General features: G+C 44.6%; 1 protein-coding gene across 2 annotated transcripts; it reads left to right on the top strand.

Moving 5' to 3' along the window:
- Nucleotides 1-11,493: 11,493 nt before the first annotated feature.
- On the top strand, nucleotides 11,494-18,285 carry PDIK1L (PDLIM1 interacting kinase 1 like). Of its 2 annotated transcripts, none has more exons than XM_067543371.1 (3): nucleotides 11,494-11,607; nucleotides 13,587-13,888; nucleotides 16,587-18,285. In XM_067543371.1, the coding sequence occupies exons 2-3, from the start codon at nucleotides 13,604-13,606 to the stop codon at nucleotides 17,325-17,327; spliced, it is 1,026 nt and encodes a 341-aa protein (XP_067399472.1). In that variant the 5' UTR covers nucleotides 11,494-11,607; nucleotides 13,587-13,603; the 3' UTR covers nucleotides 17,328-18,285. The 2 variants fall into 2 exon arrangements, with proteins under 2 accessions (XP_067399472.1, XP_067399473.1); XM_067543372.1 differs by lacking the exon at nucleotides 11,494-11,607 and adding an exon at nucleotides 11,965-12,263.
- The last annotated feature ends 2,774 nt before the right edge of the window (nucleotides 18,286-21,059 follow it).

The following is a 21,059-nucleotide window of genomic DNA, read 5'->3' as shown; positions in this document are numbered from 1 at the left end:
AGATTACATTCAGGTACCTCTCTTACCACACACAGTACATCTCCTGGCTTCTTCATGGAAGACTAGCAGCCCAGCCTGCCTCAGATAATGTACAAACCAGAGTTAAAATGCAGAGCCAAGCAGCAGGACCTCAGCATCCTCTTCTCATGCCATGGTACTTATCCAAGAACATTTCCACTTTCCAGTCAGCAGCTGTTGTCTATCAACTCTGCACTGAGAGCATTTAAAGCTAGTAGTTAATGTTCACCCCCTGGCCTGAAGAAACCAGGAGTCAGCCCTTCCTTCCTTGCCTTTTAACTGATACTTATAATCACTAGGTCTCCTGACCCATTCCTGCCAGGCAATCCACAAAGAAAGAGCTCAGGAAAAAAAACCTCAGTGTATGGGAAGAATAGTATTATCAGTAAGAATTTGATTACAGACAGTGAAGGGCTAATGCTAGTAGAGAAGAAAGGGACACCCCTCTCCTACTTTCCATAATTTAACAAAACTCTATTCCTCCCCATTTCCTTACAGACACTTAATCACAACATCTACCTACTGTAACCACATTTAAGATTAATAGTTATAATTAGGCTCAAATCAGATTTAACAACCAGCCATCTGAAGTGACTAATCAGGCAGAGCTGAATCCTAATCTGCGTATCATGCTGGTGGCCAAACTCATTAGTTCTAGATCAGATCATTTAGGCCTGAGTAGATTAATTTAAGGCAAACAGGCTGCCTCTGAAATGACATGATTCTGAGCAGACTAGTCTAGTGTGAAATTGATTAACTAATTGTGTCTGAAATTGATTAAGGTGGTTGGATAGACTAGTCAGGGTTGTAAAGCACTAATCTGCCACAGGCTTGTAAGTGTCTGTCCTGCCTCTAATTAGCTATATGTGGGTAAGTAAAATGCACTAATCCCACAAGTCTCACCCTAATTAATTGGTAGAGTTCATTAATCCAGTCTGAAATTAACTAATCAACCTTCCATCAGCCAGGGAAATCTAAATAGAACTAAATGAGTTTGACTAAGTCCAAAATTAATCAAGTCCAGTTAGATGATTTGGTATTGCCATGGAGGTGAAACAGCACTGCTTTCTCCAGGGAAATCCCTATTAAAATCGTGTTATCAACACTTGTTGACAGCCGCTCCCCAAACTGCAACTCATTCCTAATTTTCAAATGTCAAGTTTCCATTCTGATCTTTAGTTTTGTACAGACCCAGATTGGAAGACAAAGAGAGAGAGAGATTGAAGGTTGGAAAGCAGTATTTTGGGACCAATGTATTAGTTTAAGAAGAGAGGCATAGGGGCTTTTTCCATAAATAGCCTGCCCCAATAAATGATTTACTAGAGTAGCAGAGGAATCCAAGGAAATTATATTAATTTCAGAGCACCTACATATCTAAAAGCAGGAGCAGAGGTCCTATGTACTCACGCTCCCAAATCTTTCATAACTTTTCATAAAAGCAAATAACTCTGCATTTCACTTTAAATGTAGCTCTAACTGTGAAGAACAGCTCTCCTGGTGGGCGCTGTGCGGAAGTGCCGCCTCGGTGATGGCTGATTCAGTACTTCAGTGCCTTAAGAACAGTGCAAACACAGCTGAAGAAAGGGGAGCAGGACGTGACCATCCCAAAACCTAAGTGTATTATTAAAGTCTCAAAATAACTCCCTGAATTTGTCAGACTGACCCTCATGCTCAGATTTTTTTTACTACAAAGTTAGCAATAAACTACAGCGTACATCATACACAGAATACGCCAAGTGTAGACCCGTCTGCCTGTTTGTCTCCACCTGTCCTCTTTCGTTTTATATGTAGTCCCTGACCCAAAACGTTTACAGTCTGTCTTTTTGATCTGTGTTTGTACAGACCTTAGCCCATTTGGGCCTGGTCCATGAACGCAGTTCCTAGGCATTACCACAATGCAAAGAAACAATAATTTTCTCAGTAACAGTTTTTAAATTACATGCAGAGATGGGCCCAAACTTAAACCTTGGATCCAAACCTCAAACTGAGTGTGGATTGGAGTTTACTGCTAGAACTGCTCTTAACAACAAGCTAAATTCAAAAGCTCAGATTCTGCTCTGGATTTCAACCTTGTGCTTTAAAATTCTTGGAACAGTGGATTTGATTCAGCCCACTGTACAGATATGAAATGCAGATCTACAACTGGAGTTCATGGATTCGTAGATTTTAAGGCCATAAAAGGTCACTGTGATCATCTAGTTGGACTTCCTGTATCACACAAGCAAAAGCATTCACCCAGCAATTCCTGAATTGAGCTAAACATCTTGTGCTGGTTCAGATGAGTTATGTAAGCCTGGATCCATACTAGCTGCATTTCTACATCTGATTTGCATTAATAGATAAAATCCTCTTGAAGCGTCAGAAAAAGTTTAAACTGTCCATTGTCAAACAAATCCTCTAATTTGATTATACACCCCTCCCCTTCCAATCATGACAGAGTGAACACTTCCCCTTTGTTTTTCCATCTCATGAAACTAAAAGCATCATTCCCTAGAATGTTGTTCTTTGTGAATGGATTCTCATTTCATGCAACAATCCTGAAAATCAACTCCCAGATTTATTTTTCAAAGGTGGTGTGGAAGATCAGTTGCCTCCAGAGATTGGCAATGGGATACAGAACCTTTCATCTCTACTGTTGGTTTAAATCCCGCCTCGCTCAGAAGTGACCAAGAGTTCTTACTCATGGAGTAGCAACGTAGTTCTCTTTGCAGAAGTGACAGGTGTCCACTTTGTCATGTACTGCTTGTACACTGTAGGTTGCAGGGCTGCTAATGGCAGATGAGGCTTCTGTATCAGATCTCAGATGCAGACAGTCTACTCCTCAGAGAACGCCAGATGTGTTGTGTTCACTATAAAATCCTTCAGGGCTCCGCCAGGTATGGCTAAGATTATTTTAAATAAGGTATTTTACACACAGCACCACCTACTTGCTGATCGGTATAACACAATTTAGCATTCCATTACACACATCACCGCAATCAGTGTCAACCAGCACCCTGGGAGGCCAAAGACTGAATGGGCAGAGAATCCCTTCTCAGACCTGCTGTAGAGGTGAGGCACGTTTACAGCGTGGGGAAAGCATGCACGGCTACTGCCCATCCTGTGACTGTTCTATGGATAAACAGATGGCTTCAGTCTCAAAAGCTGTTGATCCTGCACCTTTCCATCAGCCCTAAATGCACACTGTATTTTGAATTATATGCTTAAAAATGGGCTGACAGGGGTTGGAATAACTTTATTCCAGCAGATAGTCATTTGGAAGAGGCCTCTCTCCTGGTAGACTGAAGCTCTCCACTGAACAGAACATTTGTCCTATTTCCTGGCAGAACCTCGTACGGGCAATTGGTCCCAGTCCCCTTTCTCCAGAAGCAAACGCCAGTCAGACAAGGCCATCTATCTGAAATCACAAGGCGCCCCCTAGTGCCATAAAAGCCAGATTTTTTTCCCATGCGCCCAGTGACAGCTGTTATGGCTATTCTCAGTCCCGCATCCTTAACCAAGGATTTGCAGACTTTGGAAAAAGCTCCCTGTGACAGCATGTCCACGATTAAACTGGGCACAGGCACCTTCCAAAACAGTGAGAGGAAACATTCCCTGCTTTAATGTTCTCATATGGTGACAAAGCAAATGTCTGATCACAGTATAATAGGCTGTAATAACAGTTCTGCATTAGCTTAATGGAACAGGACCAGCAACAGGCATGAAGAGAGCAAATCTGGAAGGTGTGTCCTTCTGTGCTCAGGAAGCCTCCAGAGTAATTTGATTTGGGAGGCTGGCTGTCAGAGGGGTCTGGTAATGAGAGAGGGAGCCTGTCACCTCTGGTTGCCAGTTCTAATCCAGCCCATGCTGTTAGTGACTGACAGCTGTAACATTTGATGGCTCTTTGGTGGCCTACATTGAAAGAGTTTGGGCTGAGACACACCAATAAGCAGCTGTCCCCATCAAAAAGACCAGCCGCTCTAAGAAGTAGAGCTGGGCAAGGAAAAATGTAATGTCCTGAATTGCAACAAACAGTCAATATTGCCAAAAATGTTCACAAACTGAAAATATGAAAAAATGTTTGGGTCACTCAAAATATCTTGTTTTGATCATTCCAATTGTTTAATTTTGATTTCAACCGGTTTTTAATATTTTTCCCTCTAGGTAGCTTAGATTTCAAAGCAAAAAAAAAAAGTCATTTTGAACCAGAAAACTGGATCTTTTCACTTTGAAAATGTTCAAACGAAATGTTCTGACAATTTCTAAACTTTCTCCAAATACCTTTCAAGTTGAAAAATTCATCAAGACTGACCCTTTCTGGCAAAAAGTTATAGTTTCAATGAATCAGCATTTTCTAATGAAAAAATGCTGTCAAGAATTTCTTATCAGCTTCACAAATGATCAAACTCAGAATTAAAACCAAGGATTACACTGGGCTTGAAGATGTAATTCCCCTCTTGGCCCTTGCGGAGGTCTCTCCAGGACAGGGTTTGTCGGCAGGGCAATGTGGAGTTAGCATGCACTGCCACTTCCTACGCTGCAGGTAGGTTGGTCTCTAAATTCCAGATTCTGGGGCACCCACCCTCACTCAGGAGGGCTTGAGGCTTTGTTGTTCTAGTGTGCTCTGCCTGCTGTATCATGATCAGTGAAACTGGAGTCAGAGGGCCTATATTCCCTGAAGGGAGTGGGACTGTTATTGACAGGACACACCAGGAGAAGAGGGACTGGGAAGTGGATGGTGGAAACCATATGGGCAGAGAGCAGTGCACATGGCTAAATGACGTTTAATAAAGTTGTTCAACTTAACTTGCATTCAGCTTCTCTCTTTGCTAATGAAAGAGGGTGGCAATGCCAGAGTAGTAAGCCAGGGAATATGGTCTAAAGCCCCCCGGAGCCTTTGATTCTGCAGACATAAACTTAGCCCAGCAACGGGCGTGAAAAGAGGAGTGCCACCTGCACATAGACCTGGACATGCAGGAGGATAACGGCAGAAAAGCAAGAAACAAAGCAGAGAGATCTGCACCGCTCTGAAGCTCACCTCTGCCTCAGCCTCCTAGGAGCCCCTGGGGAATTATTCCTCCCCAAAGCAGAACAAAAGTGGAGCTTTCACTTGAGACCAATCCGAAGGGGAGGGGATTGACCCGTGTTATTGCCTTCTGCACATGGGCTGCTACCTGCAATTTGGGGGACTTGACAGACTCCCTGGTTCGGAACAGGATAGTCTATAGCATTTGGGACTTTCACCTGTAGAAGTGGCTGTTCCAAGAATGCAATCTCACATTAGACATGCTTAGACAAGAAACATGCAGTGGAAGCCTTAAGAAAAAAGATGAAAACCCTAGGAGGCACAACACCACCAGAAGACCATGCAGTGAGAACAACAGCAAAAGTGAGCTGATGACCAGGTTTCTGTAACGATATCGAGAATAAAGAGGCATTTACTGTAGCCGACAGAATGAGTGGGTAAAAGAGAAATGCCCCATGTTAGGACAGTGTTGCAAAGGAATGTGGCTAGCTGAACTCATTTTAGCAGTGTATGCAAGAGCATAAGTAGCTCTCAAAGATTCAATCAGCCTTGTACAAGAGATGGATGGCACATCAAACAGTGGTGATGACATCATGCTTCTCTCCTTGAATCCAAGAACAGAGTAGCGTGACAGAGATGGCAATTTCCTACAGTATCCTGCATAAACTTTACTGAATTAAGTTAAAAATTATTGAATTAATTTAAGTATTTTAGGAGCTTGTATTAAAAATGTAAATGTTTCTGTATTATTGTGGGATTGTATGTAAATTCTCTAGGAGACATGACTAATGTAAACGTTAGGAAATATTATGAGCTTCAAAGGTCTCTTTTAAACAAAGGACTAAGGCAACATGAGTAGGTTTCCCAGGAAATCTCTAGGAGGCGAATGCAAATCCACTAATCCAGTTATGCAAGAACTCAGCCTTTGAAGTTTTGCAAGGAGGTGGAGACCTTTTGTCTGTTTTACCTGTTCAAGATCACGGCAAAGACCCAATCTGGATGAAGGAGTGACCCCCCGATTCATGAGTGTGCTTGTTCTGAGTGAAAGGTGTCACAAATGCAAGCAAAGGAAAACACCTAGGTGGGGGTTCGAAGGACTGTTTACCAGCCAGAGCCTTTGTTGGAATCAAGCGGTGATCTCTGCTTATCAGCATGTGTGTAGGTTCTTTTATTGTTTTTAATGTGTTTTCTCTGAAATGCTTTTGCCTTAAGAATAAATGTGCTTGCTTAGAAAGAGCTGTGTGGTAGCGTAACTGTGGCAATTATACTGTTTATTCGCTCCCGGGGAAGTGGCATCCAGGCTCTCCAGGACGAAGAACACGGCCCCGGGGAAGGACGGCATCCGCTACGGCTTCCTGAAGAAGAAGGATCCCGGCTGCCTGGTGCTCTCCACCCTCTTCGAGAGGTGCAGGCAGTTCCGCCGGACCCCCACCTCCTGGAAGAAAGCCATGACGGTCCTGGTCTATAAGAAAGGAGAGAGGGACGACCCCAGCAACTGGAGGCCCATCTCCCTCTGCTCCACCATGTACAAACTCTACGCCAGCTGCCTGGCCGCCAGGATCACGGACTGGGCCGTGGGAGGAGGTGCCGTCAGCCCCGTCCAGAAGGGCTTCATGTCCTGCGAGGGGTGCTACGAGCACAACTTCATCCTCCAGTCCGTCCTCGAAACGGCCAGGCGGGACCGCCGGAGGTGCGTCATGGCGTGGCTGGACCTGGCCAACGCCTTCGGGTCCATGCCCCACCGGCACGTCTTCGCCACCCTGGAGGAGTTCGGGATGCCCGGAGACTTCCTCCAGCTGCTCCGGGAGCTGTACGACGGATGCACCACCACCATCCGCTCGACCGAAGGGGAGACGGCGGAGATCCCGATCCGGAGCGGGGTAAAGCAGGGCTGCCCCCTCAGCCCCATCATCTTCAACCTCGCCATGGAGCCGCTCATCCGAGCCATCGCCAACGACCCCCGAGGGTTCGAGCTCCACGGCGAGAAGGTCAACGTCCTGGCCTACGCCGACGACCTGGTCCTCGTGGCCGACGACCCCGAGAGCCTCCGAGGCATGCTGGCCGCCACCAGCCAGGCCGCCGACTGGATGGGCCTGCGCTTCAACGCCAAGAAGTGCGCGTCCCTCGACGTCGACGGCGCCAACAAGGCCTCGGTGCAGGCGACCTCGCTCGGGATCCAGGGCGACCCCATGATCCCCCTCGAGGAGGGCCAGGCCTACCAGCACCTGGGCACGCCCACGGGCTTCCGCGTGCGGCAGACCCCCGAAGACACCATCCAGGAGATCCTGCGAGACGCCTCCAGCATCGACGCCTCCCTGCTGGCGCCGTGGCAGAAAATCAACGCCCTGAACACTTTCCTGATTCCCCGCATCTCCTTCGTCCTGCGGGGCTCGGCCGTGGCGAAGGTGCCCCTGAACAAAGCCGACAGAGTCATCAGGCAGCTCGTGAAGGGGTGGCTGTCCCTCCCGCAGAGGGCCAGCAACGAGCTGACCTACATCGGCCACAAGCAAGGGGGCGCCAACGTCCCGCGCATGGGTGACCTGTGCGACGTCGCGGTCATCACCCAGGCCTTCCGCCTGCTGACCTGCCCCGACGCCACCGTGAGCGGCATCGCGGCAAAAGCCCTGGAGAAGGCGGTCGCGAAGCGGCTCCGCCGAGCGCCCACCAGCGACGACATCGCCACTTACCTGAGCGGCTCCCTGGACGGCGAGTTCGCGCAGGACGGAGGCGACATCTCGTCCCTCTGGTCCCGCGCCCGCAACGCCACGCGGCGCCTGGGCAAGCGCATCGGCTGCCGCTGGACGTGGTGCGAGGAGCGGCGGGAGCTGTCGGTCCTGGTGCCCAGGATCCGAGTCGACGGCCACACCATCGTCACCCCCCGCGCCAGGTGCATGCTGGAGAGATGCCTGAAGGCGTCCGTCCACGCGCTGTACCTCGAGAGCCTCAAGAAGAAGCCCGACCAGGGTAAGGCCTTCGAGGTGACCAGCAAGTGGGACGCCAGCAACCACTTCCTGGCGGGGGGCGGCTTCACCCGGTTCGCGGACTGGCGGTTCATCCACCGGGCCCGCCTCAACTGCCTCCCGCTGAACGGGGCCGTCCGCCACGGGAACCGGGACAAGCGCTGCAGGAGGTGCGGGTACGTCAACGAGACCCTGCCCCACGTCCTCTGCGGCTGCAAGCCCCACTCCCATGCCTGGCAGCTGAGGCACAACGCGGTCCAGGACCGCCTGGTGAAGGCCATCCCGGCCCACCGGGGCACGGTGGCCGTCAACCGCACCATCCCCGGGACCGACAGCCCGCTGAGACCCGACGTCGTCATCACCGACGAGGATCACAAAAAGATCGTCATGGTGGACGTCACGGTCCCTTTCGAGAACCGCAGCCCGGCCTTCCACGCCGCCCGAGCCCGCAAGGAGGAGAAGTACGCCCCCCTGGCCGACACCCTGAGGGAGCAGGGCTACGACGTACAGGTCCACGCCCTGGTCGTCGGAGCCCTGGGCGCCTGGGACCCCCGCAACGAGCCCGTGCTCTGGGCCTGCGGCGTGGGTCGGCGCTACGCCAAGCTCATGCGGCGCCTCATGGTCTCGGACTCCATCCGGTGGTCCAGGGACATCTACGTAGAGCACGTCACCGGCCACCGGCAGTACCAGGAGGAGAGGGACGGAGCACCACCGCGGGACCCTCCTTCCGGACCGGCGGACCCAACCGACGACCACCACGACAGACGCGGCGAGGAACGCACCGGCGGACGCGGCGGAGGACGCACCGGCAGACGCGGCGAGGGACACACCAACGGACGCGGCGGGGGACACACCAACGGACGCGGCGGCTGCTGACGCATCGGACTTAATGGGGGACACCCCACTTTGTATGGACTTATTTACTCCATTTGTTAAAACCCCCAAAAAGTAACCCATAAGCATACTCAGTGACGCTCCCCCATTCCCATATACTCCCTTGTACCCTTTAACGCCCACACCATCACCCCCCCATCCAGGACCCCGCAGATTATCCATCGTTATTCTCCCCGGACTTCCAGCCACTCCCCTCACCTCCCGATAACCTGCACACAGTCCCTGGATGTTATATATAACTTCGCCCCTTTAAAAATCTATGGGTTACCTGTTTGTTATTTTTTCTGAAATATCTTCTCTGAGGAGGAAAAGAAAGCAAGCCGGCTTAGGCAGCTGGATTTTGCTGGGGAATTCACAGAACAGGTAGGGAGCTGTGCAACCTGCAAATACGCCACCAAGGGGGGAGAGAGAGAGAGAGGCATGACTCCACCTGACAGGCAATGTCTGGGGAACTAGAAGCCTGGGCATGGGTGCCCTTGCTGGACCACAAGGGGGTGAAGTTGCCCTGAATAGAGACAATCAGGTTCAAGCTGTTGGGATGGAAAAGTTATTCTGCAATACTTTAAATACCCTCAAATAGCTAAAATTAAACAAAAGTTGTTGACCTGGTCTTCCCCTTCAAATAGCAGTAAGGACTCAGGGTAATTTTAAGGCTGTCCATAATCCAATTGGCCACTAGATGTCAATACAATTTCACTCAAGGAATATGAGGCACTTAAAAAGACATTATCCATTTAAAAATCACTACCTGAATATTTTTACATAGTATATTTACTAATTGCTTATTATTGGTACAGTAATACTTTACAGTCCTAGTCTTACAACTGTCTATGCACATGCTCAGCTAAATAGTCAGGCTTCATCCAAACGCAAAATCCAAAGAGCAAGATATTATTACCTCCATCCAATAAAAGTTGATGCCCCGCACTCTGATAGATTGTCCATTTTCTGGGGGAGAAATAGACATTTATAAGTTCAGATACATACCTTTCCTCCAGCAGAAAACCCACAAAAGAAAGGAGCTGCGTATGACATTGAGAAAGCATGTGTGTCTCAGGAAAGTTGGTTTCCTCCTAACTCACAGCATAGATAGAAGTAATGGGCTAACCTCATATTACAGACATGACCCAGCTAAGATAAAACAACCAAGATAAAAAGAACCAACCCAGATGAGACCTTTCTTTCATGAATCATATGTGCAGCCCCATTCCTGGGAAGAGGTAGGCTTTAGAGAAGCCTCAGATCCAGGCATTTCCACTCTGTTTTTCATGGGTAGGTGCTTGTGGATATTAATGAGGATGTAATGAACGCTGATCCCTGCTAGACAGCTGTGTGCATGTATGATGCCCCCGGAGTGTTCTAATAAAGACTGATACTTGACTGTCTTGTGCTATGAAGTCCAGGGGCACTAAAGGTTAACCCATTCTGAGGTGCGTGCAGTGGTGTCTTTGCTCTGCCTTTGCTCGGGGATAAAGAAGATGGGGGCCTCAGATGCCTGTCAGCATTGCTTCTGAACTGTATGTCTTGCCGGTGGTGACTCAGTATAGTAAAGACACTGCGACTGCATAGTCAGTGAATGTGTCCTCCCCCATCACAGCAGGGAACAATGCAAACAGTATCCCTTTAAGGGAAGATACCACTAGCCCTGCATCCTCTAGAGGAGAGGGGGGAAGGATCTTACCAAATGATTGAATGTGCCTGCAGCCACCTAAGAAGCATGTCCCCATCACACAGTGACAGGGGATAACAAAAGGTGCAACCATCCTCCCTATGTGGCCTACAATAAGCCGCTGTCTAACAAGGGCTGCTTTTTCTTTTTAAAAAAGCAAAATAATAGGATTTATTTTTTTAAAATTGCACAGAGCTAATCGCAGAAGAGAAAACAAAATGAAAAACGCACACAAATTCAGCAGGAAAATCAGCATCTATGGGTGACAGACACGGTAGGTGTTTACAAAGGAGACTGCAGCAAGCAGGGGGCAGCAGCATCCCCTTGGTAAAACGGGGTGGGGCGGGCTTGGGATAGTGGGTACAACCTATGCAATTCAAACCATTAGTACTTAACAGGAAGAGAGCGGCAGGTTGGGTTTGCAACTGAGGGTTGATATATATATGGAGAGGGAGACTGCGTGGCTTTCCTCAACCGCCTCCCCCTCCCATCTGTATGTACGCTGCACGAAGTGGTACATTCTCCCCCTGACTCCTGTATGAGCTGCATCCATGGCGCATCATCTCTTCATCCCCTTTTCTTGCATCCCTAGCGTGAGCTGCAAGAACGCCATACCCACCCCTCAGACAACCTCCCCATGTCAGCTGCCTTAAGTGCTGCGTCCTCGTCTCCCCTCTTCCCTGTGCCTCTCTGGGAGCTGCACCAATGGTGCATCCATTCCCGTCCCCCGGCATCCCGACCCTGATGCATGAAACTAGGGGAGCGAGGCGAGGGGCGAAGCGTTCCAGGCGGCGTGTGCAAACAGAGGCGCGAGCGAGCTGCCAAGAAAAGCCCCGCCCCGCGCGCCTCCGGCCCAGCCAATGAGAAGCCGCGGCGCGCGCCACACAGAAGGCGCGGGGGTTCGCCTGCCTCTTTCAGCCAATAGGGAAGCGGCAAGGGTCGCGCGCGCGGTCCAAGCTGCGGCGGGGGCGCGCGGAGGGGGGTGTGTCGGCGGCGCCCGAAGTGTGGGGGAAGCGAACCCTATAATGGCGGCCGGGAGGCGAGAGCGCGGCGGCGCTGAGGTAATGTAGAGTCGGCCGGGCAGGCCGGCTCTCCGGTGCAGCGCAGCCAGGGGCAGACGGGAGCCGAGCGGGCCCGCGGCCTGCAGCAGGGCCTGAGGAGAGGGGCTCGTGACAGGCGGCCCGAGCGACGCGGCCTGCTGCCGGGGGACCAAGGCTCAGTCCCCTGCTGTCAAGATGGGGGAGGGGCAGGGGTGGGCGTTCGGAGGGGGGCTGAAGGGAGGGGAGGCAAAGTGAGGGGGGATGGGCAGGGTGGGGGATTGAGGCTGAGGGGAGGTGGGGGGCTGGAGTGAAGCCTCCTCTGCTGTGTGGGGGGAATGAATGGGGCTGGGTCCCTGCTGCTGTCTGGGGTGTGGAGAAGACCTGCGAGGGGGTTTCATTGTCCTGCTGCTTTCCCCCCCTGGGAATGCTAGGCCAGCTCTGGTTTTGCTGGAAGTCTCCAGGGAGGACCAGAGAACTGGCGTGGGACAGATCCCTCCTGGGTGCCTAGAGAGCCTCCCACCCAGTAGCTTCTGGAGTATCCCAGTTAAATGTTGACGAAACACATGAGCTCCAAACATCTGAATACAAATAATCTAACCTGTTAATCAGTCAGGATACCTCTCTTGTATGTGTCTGATGTTGTCTAGTCATTCACAGAGCCTTCCTGGAGAAACCAGGTAGAGAGCATGTGAAATCTGATTTTACAAAACATGTTGGGGGGAAAATGCTTCCTACAAAAAAAGCCAAACAATCCATTTCCAGGCCCTAATCTTAAAGAACCAAAACAATGGAACATGTGCAATTGGTCGTTTCCTTTGCAGGTCAACTTTAACCATGCAGCTCTGATAGCCTCACCTGTGATGGTTAAATGGGTTGCCACCTATTTAGAGTGTGTCCTCTGGGGTCTGATGTTTGGTTAGGTTAGGTTATTACATAGGCCATGAAGATATACTTGTCACTAATCATTTATTTTTTAAAATATTTTAATTCTAATTATCTAATTGACTATTTTGTCATTTAGTCTCTTTTCTTTTTGCATTTCACTCTGCTTGGCCAGTGATGTTAGCCTGGCCAGTTTATTTTCGGTCTGTAATTAGTGTCCCTTTTTCATTTGCTTGCATTAGTGCAGTACTGTTGTATTTTTGGGTTTGTAACCTTGCAAGAAAGTGCTTGGATATATTCCCATTACTTTTTAAAAATATGCAACATACTAGTTTTAGTCCAGCCTCCTTCCGTTTTTAACAAAACCAAAATGAGTGTAAGCAATGTAGAATTTCTCTTTAAATACCTTTCCCCATTTTAACTGTCCACTCATAATAAGTTGTTTGTTCAGATTGTTTAATTTTTAAAAGAATTAAAATACATCTGAAAGCGCTAATCTTGCCTGAGTGCCCGACAACCATTTAATAGTTAAACTATAACAGAGAATGTTTACCAGGTATTCTGTCTGCTGAGTTTCTATCTAATGCAATTTGAAACAATGTATAAAATATCCCAAGTATGGGCTTCAGTGAGGACCTTAATTGGAAAAATGCTATAGTATCTGGGGAAAGACAGCAGAGTATTTCAGGGATATTGTACGCAGAATTAGAGTAAAAGATGTTGCGGCTAAGCCATCGAGAGGTATGTGACAGTTCTATCCTGACCTAATACTAGTGAAAGCTAGAAATGTTGTATGCTTGAACTGTGAACATTTTATGATAAATACCCGCTGAAATGATGAAATCACTAGTCTACAGTGTATATTATTTTAAAATCCTTCTTGGCATTAGTTATGGTTTTACTAAACAAGTTTGAGGCTTCTTCCTATTGGTAACGTCTGCAATGAGCCATTACATTCAATCTGGTTTATATTTGATGAATGGAAATATTGATGATTTTAAGCAGAGTGATTAGCCCAAATGATACTTCTCTAAGTGATACAGAGAGAGGAAATGCAGATCAGTCATTATTCACAGGGTTTTTTCCAGTCCTGTGTGGTGTTCTTTTTCCCCCCCCAGAACTCTTGACCTTGAAGATGGTGAGTAGCCAGCCAAAGTACGATCTAATACGGGAGGTTGGTCGTGGTAGTTACGGTGTTGTGTATGAAGCAGTCATAAGGAAGACCTCTGCACGGGTTGCAGTTAAAAAAATTCGGTGTCATGCTCCAGAGAATGTGGAACTAGCTCTACGTGAGTTCTGGGCACTTAGCAGTATCAAGAGCCAGCATCCAAATGTCATCCACCTGGAGGAGTGCATCTTACAGAAAGATGGTATGGTGCAGAAGATGTCACATGGTTCCAGTTCTTCCCTTTATTTACAGGTACATGAATCTGGGAGGGGGATGAGAGTAATTTATGGGTATCTGTGGCTGGGCAGGGAGAAAGGAGGGGGGGGAGGTATGGCCAGCTTTTTCTTTATATACAGTGTAAACAATGCTAAGAGTGCTCTAGATGCTTGAATACAATGTGTTCACTCAACAGAGTCCCGTGGATTTTTAGATTTGTAGCCATGCAACTCCAGCAGACTTAATGGAAGTCACACAGCTAAAACCCTATGTAGCTCTGACTATTTAAGGGAATGTAAAAAAACACAATCCATATACAGACTGTTGCATGTTCTGGGTAAAAGCCCTGTAGCAGCTCTAATCATGAATGAACATTTGCTAATTTATTAAGACACCAGCTGTCCTTGGAAGAGGAAGTAACCATCTTTGCTTAGGAAGCCATCATTTAGGATTCTGTCAGTAATCAGGAAGTCCATTACCAGAGTGCAAGAGAGAGTCTGTGTGAGTGTGGTTTTGTTTTTTTGTTTTAAATCAAATTAGCTTTAAAAGCTTATGGAAGGGAAGCAAAGGCGATGAAGGCATGATGGACAATAGAAGATAGGAATAGATATCTGAGAGAGTAAATTTTGCATTTGTCTATAACTATCATTCTTCACTGTATGACTAGCACATTCAGTGAATACTTATCAAATGTTTAGTTTATATATGTCATGTCATCACATTAAAGATCAATTGCTTTTAAAAATCAGAATCTGTAGAGCTGATCAGAAGATACGTGACAGTCAGATCCCTGTTCCTGTGATGGTTTTATTTTTATTTATTTATTTTTGCATCCAGTGCAGGTCCTTTTTATTAAATATTTGTTATGGTAGCACTCATTCAGGATTTAGGCCTCATTGTGTGTGTGCTGTACAAACATACGAAGATTAGCAATCTTTCTGTTGCCCTTGATTCATTCATTGGACAATGTCAGACATGACTGATGGGGAAAATTGTGAAAGTGCCTAGCTCACTGTTGTTAAAGTGAGGTATTGAGGTATTATACCAGTGTTGTTGACATTTAAACTAGGTGACCTAAAGAAACTTTCCATTTTGGATTAATGGAATGAGGGCGGATCTACAGGGTGCTGCTGGAGTGACAAAGAGCATGGGGTACAAATTTAATATAGTTTTATTTATTACTTATCATTTTTATTGTATCACCTAGAGGCCTCAACCAAATCAGAGATCCTTTGTACTAGGTCCAAACATAGTAAATGATAATACCTGCCCCAAAGCGCTTACTAGTATAGAATTATCTTTCATAGGTAGACTTTCAAAGTGTCTTGGGTAACTTTATAATGACATTTATAGTTATACATGCCCTATCCCCACCCAAAAAATATAACATTACAGAATTGGCCAGATGAAGTATGTTATTGGTGAAGAGGGAGTGCCTTCTTATGAAGCATTTGGGGATAGATACTCAGCTGGTATAAATTGAAGTCAGTGGAACTATGACAGTTTAAACTAGTTGAGGCTCCACCTGTTAGTTTTGTGCCACTGTCAGAGGTAGGTTATTGAACTTTGTGGACTAGGAAGATTTGGTAGGGCTGCATGGAAGAAAAACGTTTACTGCTATGATACATTTGCTCTAGGAAGTTTCCTCACTAGTGCCACAGTGCATCAATTTCACTGTTATGAGATGTGTGTAAAAGATGAATATATAGTTTGAACAAGGTTATTTGAATTCCTTGCTCAGTCTCTGCTTCTTGCAACCTTATGAGCACAGCTATATTAACAATGTTACTTTCAAACTGCCATGTATTCTGCCTCTCTTTTCAGATGGAGAGCATGACTGCTGATTCAGAAAGTGTTCCTAGAAGGCTATATTAGCAGCTGCTTTGATTTTTGAAAACTCTTTCCAAGTGTCTTTTGTCCAATATGTATTGGTACTATGTTGTGTTTATTATTAACACAAATGGTTTGAAATGTTTAGCTTCCAGAATATGCTGAAAGCCATCTCACATAAGCTGAAGAAGTAAATGTACAATTGTGTAACTAGGACTAACAAAACTGATTGGTTGTTTCATTTGTTTTCATGTAAAGCAAGTACTGGAAATTGCTGCTCAAAGGTATTAATTCCATGCATCTGGGAGAATAGCTAGTTAATAGTGATTACTTTAAAATAATTTCAACAAAAGCAGGAGCCTTTTAGTTTCTATTGCTGTTTAGCTATGTATACTGATTGTCCTTCTAGATTAGTAGATAGTATGTTAGAATTTATTCATGGAGATGGAGTGAAAAGTAAGTTCAGAGTTCCATTACATAATGTTAAATCAGCAGAGGACAAGTAACTCCTTGGCACTGCACCAATGCTACTTACTGAAACACTGTATTTTGATGAACCTTGTTAGAGTGGATGTGTCTAGTTTTGCTGTGGGTGGGACACTGGCCCAGCTGAAACAGATGGGAAGGTGGTGGTTACTTAGATGTCTTTCAAAATACTGTTATCTACCCATAGCTCTAGATCCTAAATTGGAGTTTGAGCTATGCTCCTCAGGCAGAGAATTAGTAGGATTATCAAATACAATGGCATTTTAAACCATTTTTTAATTTTACATGAAATAGATAAAAATGTAACCTCTCTCACTCCGGTCATTTCTCTTTATTATTTTTTTTAGTCCATAGTTTTTTGTTTCTGTGAATTATGCTTCCTGAACAGGTAATGTGAAATCTCTCTTCCTTGTTACAGCTTGTAGAGACATCATTAAAAGGAGAAATAGCCTTTGATCCCAGAAGCGCCTATTACCTTTGGTTTGTGATGGATTTCTGTGATGGAGGAGATATGAATGAGTACCTGCTATCCCGAAAGCCTAGCCGCAAGACCAACACCAGCTTCATGCTTCAGCTCAGCAGTGCCCTGGCTTTCCTTCATAAAAATCAGATTATCCATCGTGATCTCAAACCTGACAACATTTTGGTGTCTCAAAGCATAGTGGATGCTAGTGACTTGGAACCCACTCTGAAAGTAGCAGACTTTGGATTAAGTAAGGTATGTTCAGCTTCAGGACAGAACCCTGAAGAACCTGTCAACGTAAATAAATGTTTCCTTTCAACAGCATGTGGGACTGACTTCTACATGGCCCCTGAAGTTTGGGAAGGACATTACACTGCAAAAGCAGACATCTTTGCACTGGGGATTATAATTTGGGCAATGTTAGAAAGGATCACCTTCATAGACACTGAGACTAAGAAAGAACTTTTGGGGAGCTATGTGAAGCAAGGGACAGAGATTGTTCCAGTTGGGGAGGCACTTCTAGAAAACCCCAAAATGGAACTCCTCATCCCTGTAAAGAAAAAATCTATGAATGCCCGTATGAAGCAGCTGATTAAGGAAATGCTGGCTGCCAACCCACAAGACCGTCCTGATGCTTTTGAATTAGAACTCAGATTAGTCAAAATTGCTTTTAAAGACAGCAGCTGGGATACGTGACCTCTGGAATATTCATAAACCTCTCAACAGAGCTGCTTCTGTTTTTAACAATGGTGCAGTCTTTTGTGGCAGCAAAAAACAAAAACCTGAAATGAGAACTTCAGGGTTTAGTTTTTACCAACTGAATTTCTTTCGATTTGCATAACTTAAACTAAACTTGAGTTGGCCATTTTATTATAAATACATTTATATGTATATTACCAAGGTGTTATACCAAGTGTGGATGTAAAGATGGCCATTCATATAAGTTGGCCAAGAAAATTCATGAGTCGAGACATTCTTGCTTTCCAGAAATGTGTTATGGAATATTGCAGACATTCCAGTTTCCTATCACAGAATTAGGAACTCCCGTGGAAGGGGAGGTTTGCATGCTGGTAATGCAAATCCTTGAACTTTGTAAAGTAAATCTGTGTATATATTTATGTATATGTGAGTGACTGAACATGTGTGTTTGCATTCCATGCAGAGAATATGCCACTTTTGTTTAAATTATTTGGTGTGAATCTGGATGATTGGGATCTGTGAGGAAAATAAATGAAAAGCATTCTTCTCTCCCCACTCCCAAATGAATTTTTACATTTTTATTTTTATATCCTATAAATTTAAACAAAGAAAGGGCCTGAAACTTGACTTTGTAGACAAAAAATGCAATGCAAAGGGACCAGCAGATTCAAAGGAGCACTTATCATCTAGTAAGGTTGTAGCTGAGGGAGTCAAATTACAGATTTATGCAATCATGTGCTAGCTTGTTGGCTAGATCATTATTCAATTTTACTTTATTTAGATAACCAAGTACTCTATTAACATATTAGGCTACAGTTTCATAACATGCCTGCACTTGTACATCTATAATCCAATAGCAATTACAGCACTTTTGGGATGGTTATTCTATTAACTTGGTTTATGAAAATGTTGATACTTAATAGAGGAATCCAGCAGATAAAATAGTACTCTAAGACTTTTTTTTTCTTAATTAAAAAAAAAGGGGGGAAGGGGGGGGGAGACTGAAACACAGTTTTTCCTTGCCCTTTTTTGTTTGTTTCCCAGACTTGTTAGTCACTGACTCTTCCTTTCTTCTTGGCATTAATACAGCGATGTCACTTAATTTGATAGTGCTGTGGTGATAAAGGGGTGATTGTCTTGAATGTTGAACATCTCCATTTTTAAAGATAGGAGAGAATTCATAAAATTCAATGTGTGAATGAAATATATTGCAGCTTCAATTGAATCTTTCATGTGGAAAACTTTAACCAATCCTTTGATTGTTTTGCTACATATTAAGAAGTAGAGTTTATTCCTTTAAAAATAAATCAATTCAAATGGATGGTAAACTTAAAAGTTTTGAAATAGTACAAGGCTTTTTACGCCTGTCTCCACAAAAACTGATTCAGATGTTAATGGAGAACTTTCACAAAGAGTGCATTCTAGGGTAGACTAAAACAGCTTTGCAGTGGTGACTAGCTCAGGTGCATGATCTTACTTGCTCACCCTTTAAATTGATCATAATTGGGAGAGGAGACCCGAGTCTAAATTTATTCATTCAAAAGTCATATCTAATAGGTGAGTAAAATCTTAAAGTTGTATTGAAAGGACACTGTTAGATACATTAAGGCCAAAATTTGGGCTTTTAAACAACTTTTTTACATAACGAAGTTCATGAAACTTTTAAAATGAAAAACACTTCTTGTTTGGGTTTAAACATTCCCCTGGAGTATTTGCAATCGGAACATTGTACCCTAGTGGTGCTGTGCCAACACCAGAAAGTGAAACTGACCAGTCCCTGTTTACTGTCCCTGTGAATGAAGTGAAGAAAGAACAAATGAAAAGTACAGTTTGTCCCTTCTAAAGCAAAAAGGGGAAGGGATCATGCAGCAGTTATTGGTCACTTTACTAAACTGAGGAATTTGTAAGAGCCAATTGTATTCTATCCTTGCACAGTGTAGTGTGGTCTAGTGAGTTAGCAGGGAACAAGGAACTCTGGATTTTATCTTTGACTCACTTTGTCACTGTAGGCAAGTTATTTAACTTCTATGTCTCTCAAATGTGTATACAGTATTTCCATGTCTCAAATATGTATTATATGGTTTATTGATTCTAAAGTGTTTGGAAATCTCTGAAGATGCTATAGAAATGCAAGGTAGTTTTCAGGAAAATGTGTTCTATCAACAACTCAACATGACAGTACATTGGGCCAGAACCTTAGCTGTTATGAATTGGCATAGATTTCAGTGGTGCTTTGCTTATTTATACCAACTGAAAATCGGTCCCTGGTCGTCTTGGACAGACTTATAGTGATGTCACTGTCTTTCTCGCATGTGACTTTGTCTATAAAGGTAAGGTTGGAGCTTAAACTTTATAATTCATAAATGGAATTTAATGGAAGTCATCTGTTCAGTCTGTTAATGTTGTTTTTTTTTTTTTTTTTTAAAGTTGAATCAGTACACCAAAAGCCCCTACTTGCCTTTAGAGGCAAGGTCACAGTGCAAGGAGGAAGGTAAAACTGTGACTGTGTGCCAGTGTTACTTGTACAATATATTAGTAACATTCCAACATTAAAAAGTTGATGCTTTTTTTGGGGGTTGTGGAAGATGAAAGGTCATACTATGTTAGAACTACAAACTTTTGGAGATTTTAAAAATGTCAGAATACCAAAGCAAGGATACTAGTCTTTTCACTAATCTACCCTAAAATGTTAGTCTGTCTTGGAATAATAATATTTAGCATTTACTTTCTTTGCAAATCAATCTCCTCTAAAGAGTTGCAAAGGATAAACAGTGAACCTGCTTCTTAACTGCAGTTGAGAAATTAATTTAAAGTGATAGATTTATGGATTATACAGTAGAACTGTTGATTCCCAAAGTGTTTCTTTGCACTGATTGCCACTTTAAAGGCTGGGGGTACCTATAAGACCCTCACATGGTGCTTAGCCTTGTTGCAGTGAAGCAGAGTGTTTCATTGGTTAACGTTGAATGATAGTTCTTGAGGTCTGTGTTTTTGTGTGATTTGTTTGTCTGGGTTTTTTTGGATCTTTGTTGTAAAAACTTTGATAAATCAAACTATTGTAGCAGCTACAAAATAATTCACCAGCATGACACAGAAGTCGAGATATTCATCAGCACTTGAGAAAGAAAAGACTTTCTAACCTTTCTTTAAAATTGTAAAATATATTTTATGAAAAATTTATAAAAGGAGGAAATTATTGTGTAATTTATTAAGTTCATGACTGTTTTTTAAATAAAATCTGAATTTAAATGAAACCTTTGGAGACTATAGAGTGACTTTCTTCCTAGTCAGTGTCCTTGGGCTATATATTTAACCATCACCTAAACTACAAAAAAGCTTGTTTGTCTGTTCAGTCACTTGTTTGCTGGGAAAGGACTATTGAATTGTATCAGATTCTTAGTATTGTTTCCTCAAATGCATTTAGTGCTTATGAGAGGTGCTAGATTGATATCTTCTGAACCCTGAAGTCTCTCCTCTATTTAGGCTTGGCAGAATTTGATTTTTTTCATAACTTTGACAGATAATACCAATGTTTATTTTAAAGCATTTAAAAAAAAAATTGACTTTAAATTTTCACAGTTGTGGGAAATTATGGGGGGGTGGTCAGACAGACAATGAGAGTCAAAAAGGTAAAGCTTTGTAACTGTTAACACAAATTGTCAGCATTGTGTCAAAATGTACAAAGTAAATAGCCTTAGGTCAAACTCTAATAACTTCTCAAGCAGCATT

The sequence above is a fragment of the Emydura macquarii genome, unplaced genomic scaffold (assembly GCF_026122565.2).
Source record: "Emydura macquarii macquarii isolate MOO-44397 ecotype Brisbane River unplaced genomic scaffold, CSIRO-AGI_Emac_v2 contig_820, whole genome shotgun sequence".
Lineage (NCBI taxonomy): Eukaryota > Metazoa > Chordata > Testudines > Chelidae > Emydura > Emydura macquarii.
This window is presented reverse-complemented; position numbering and strand designations above follow the sequence as displayed.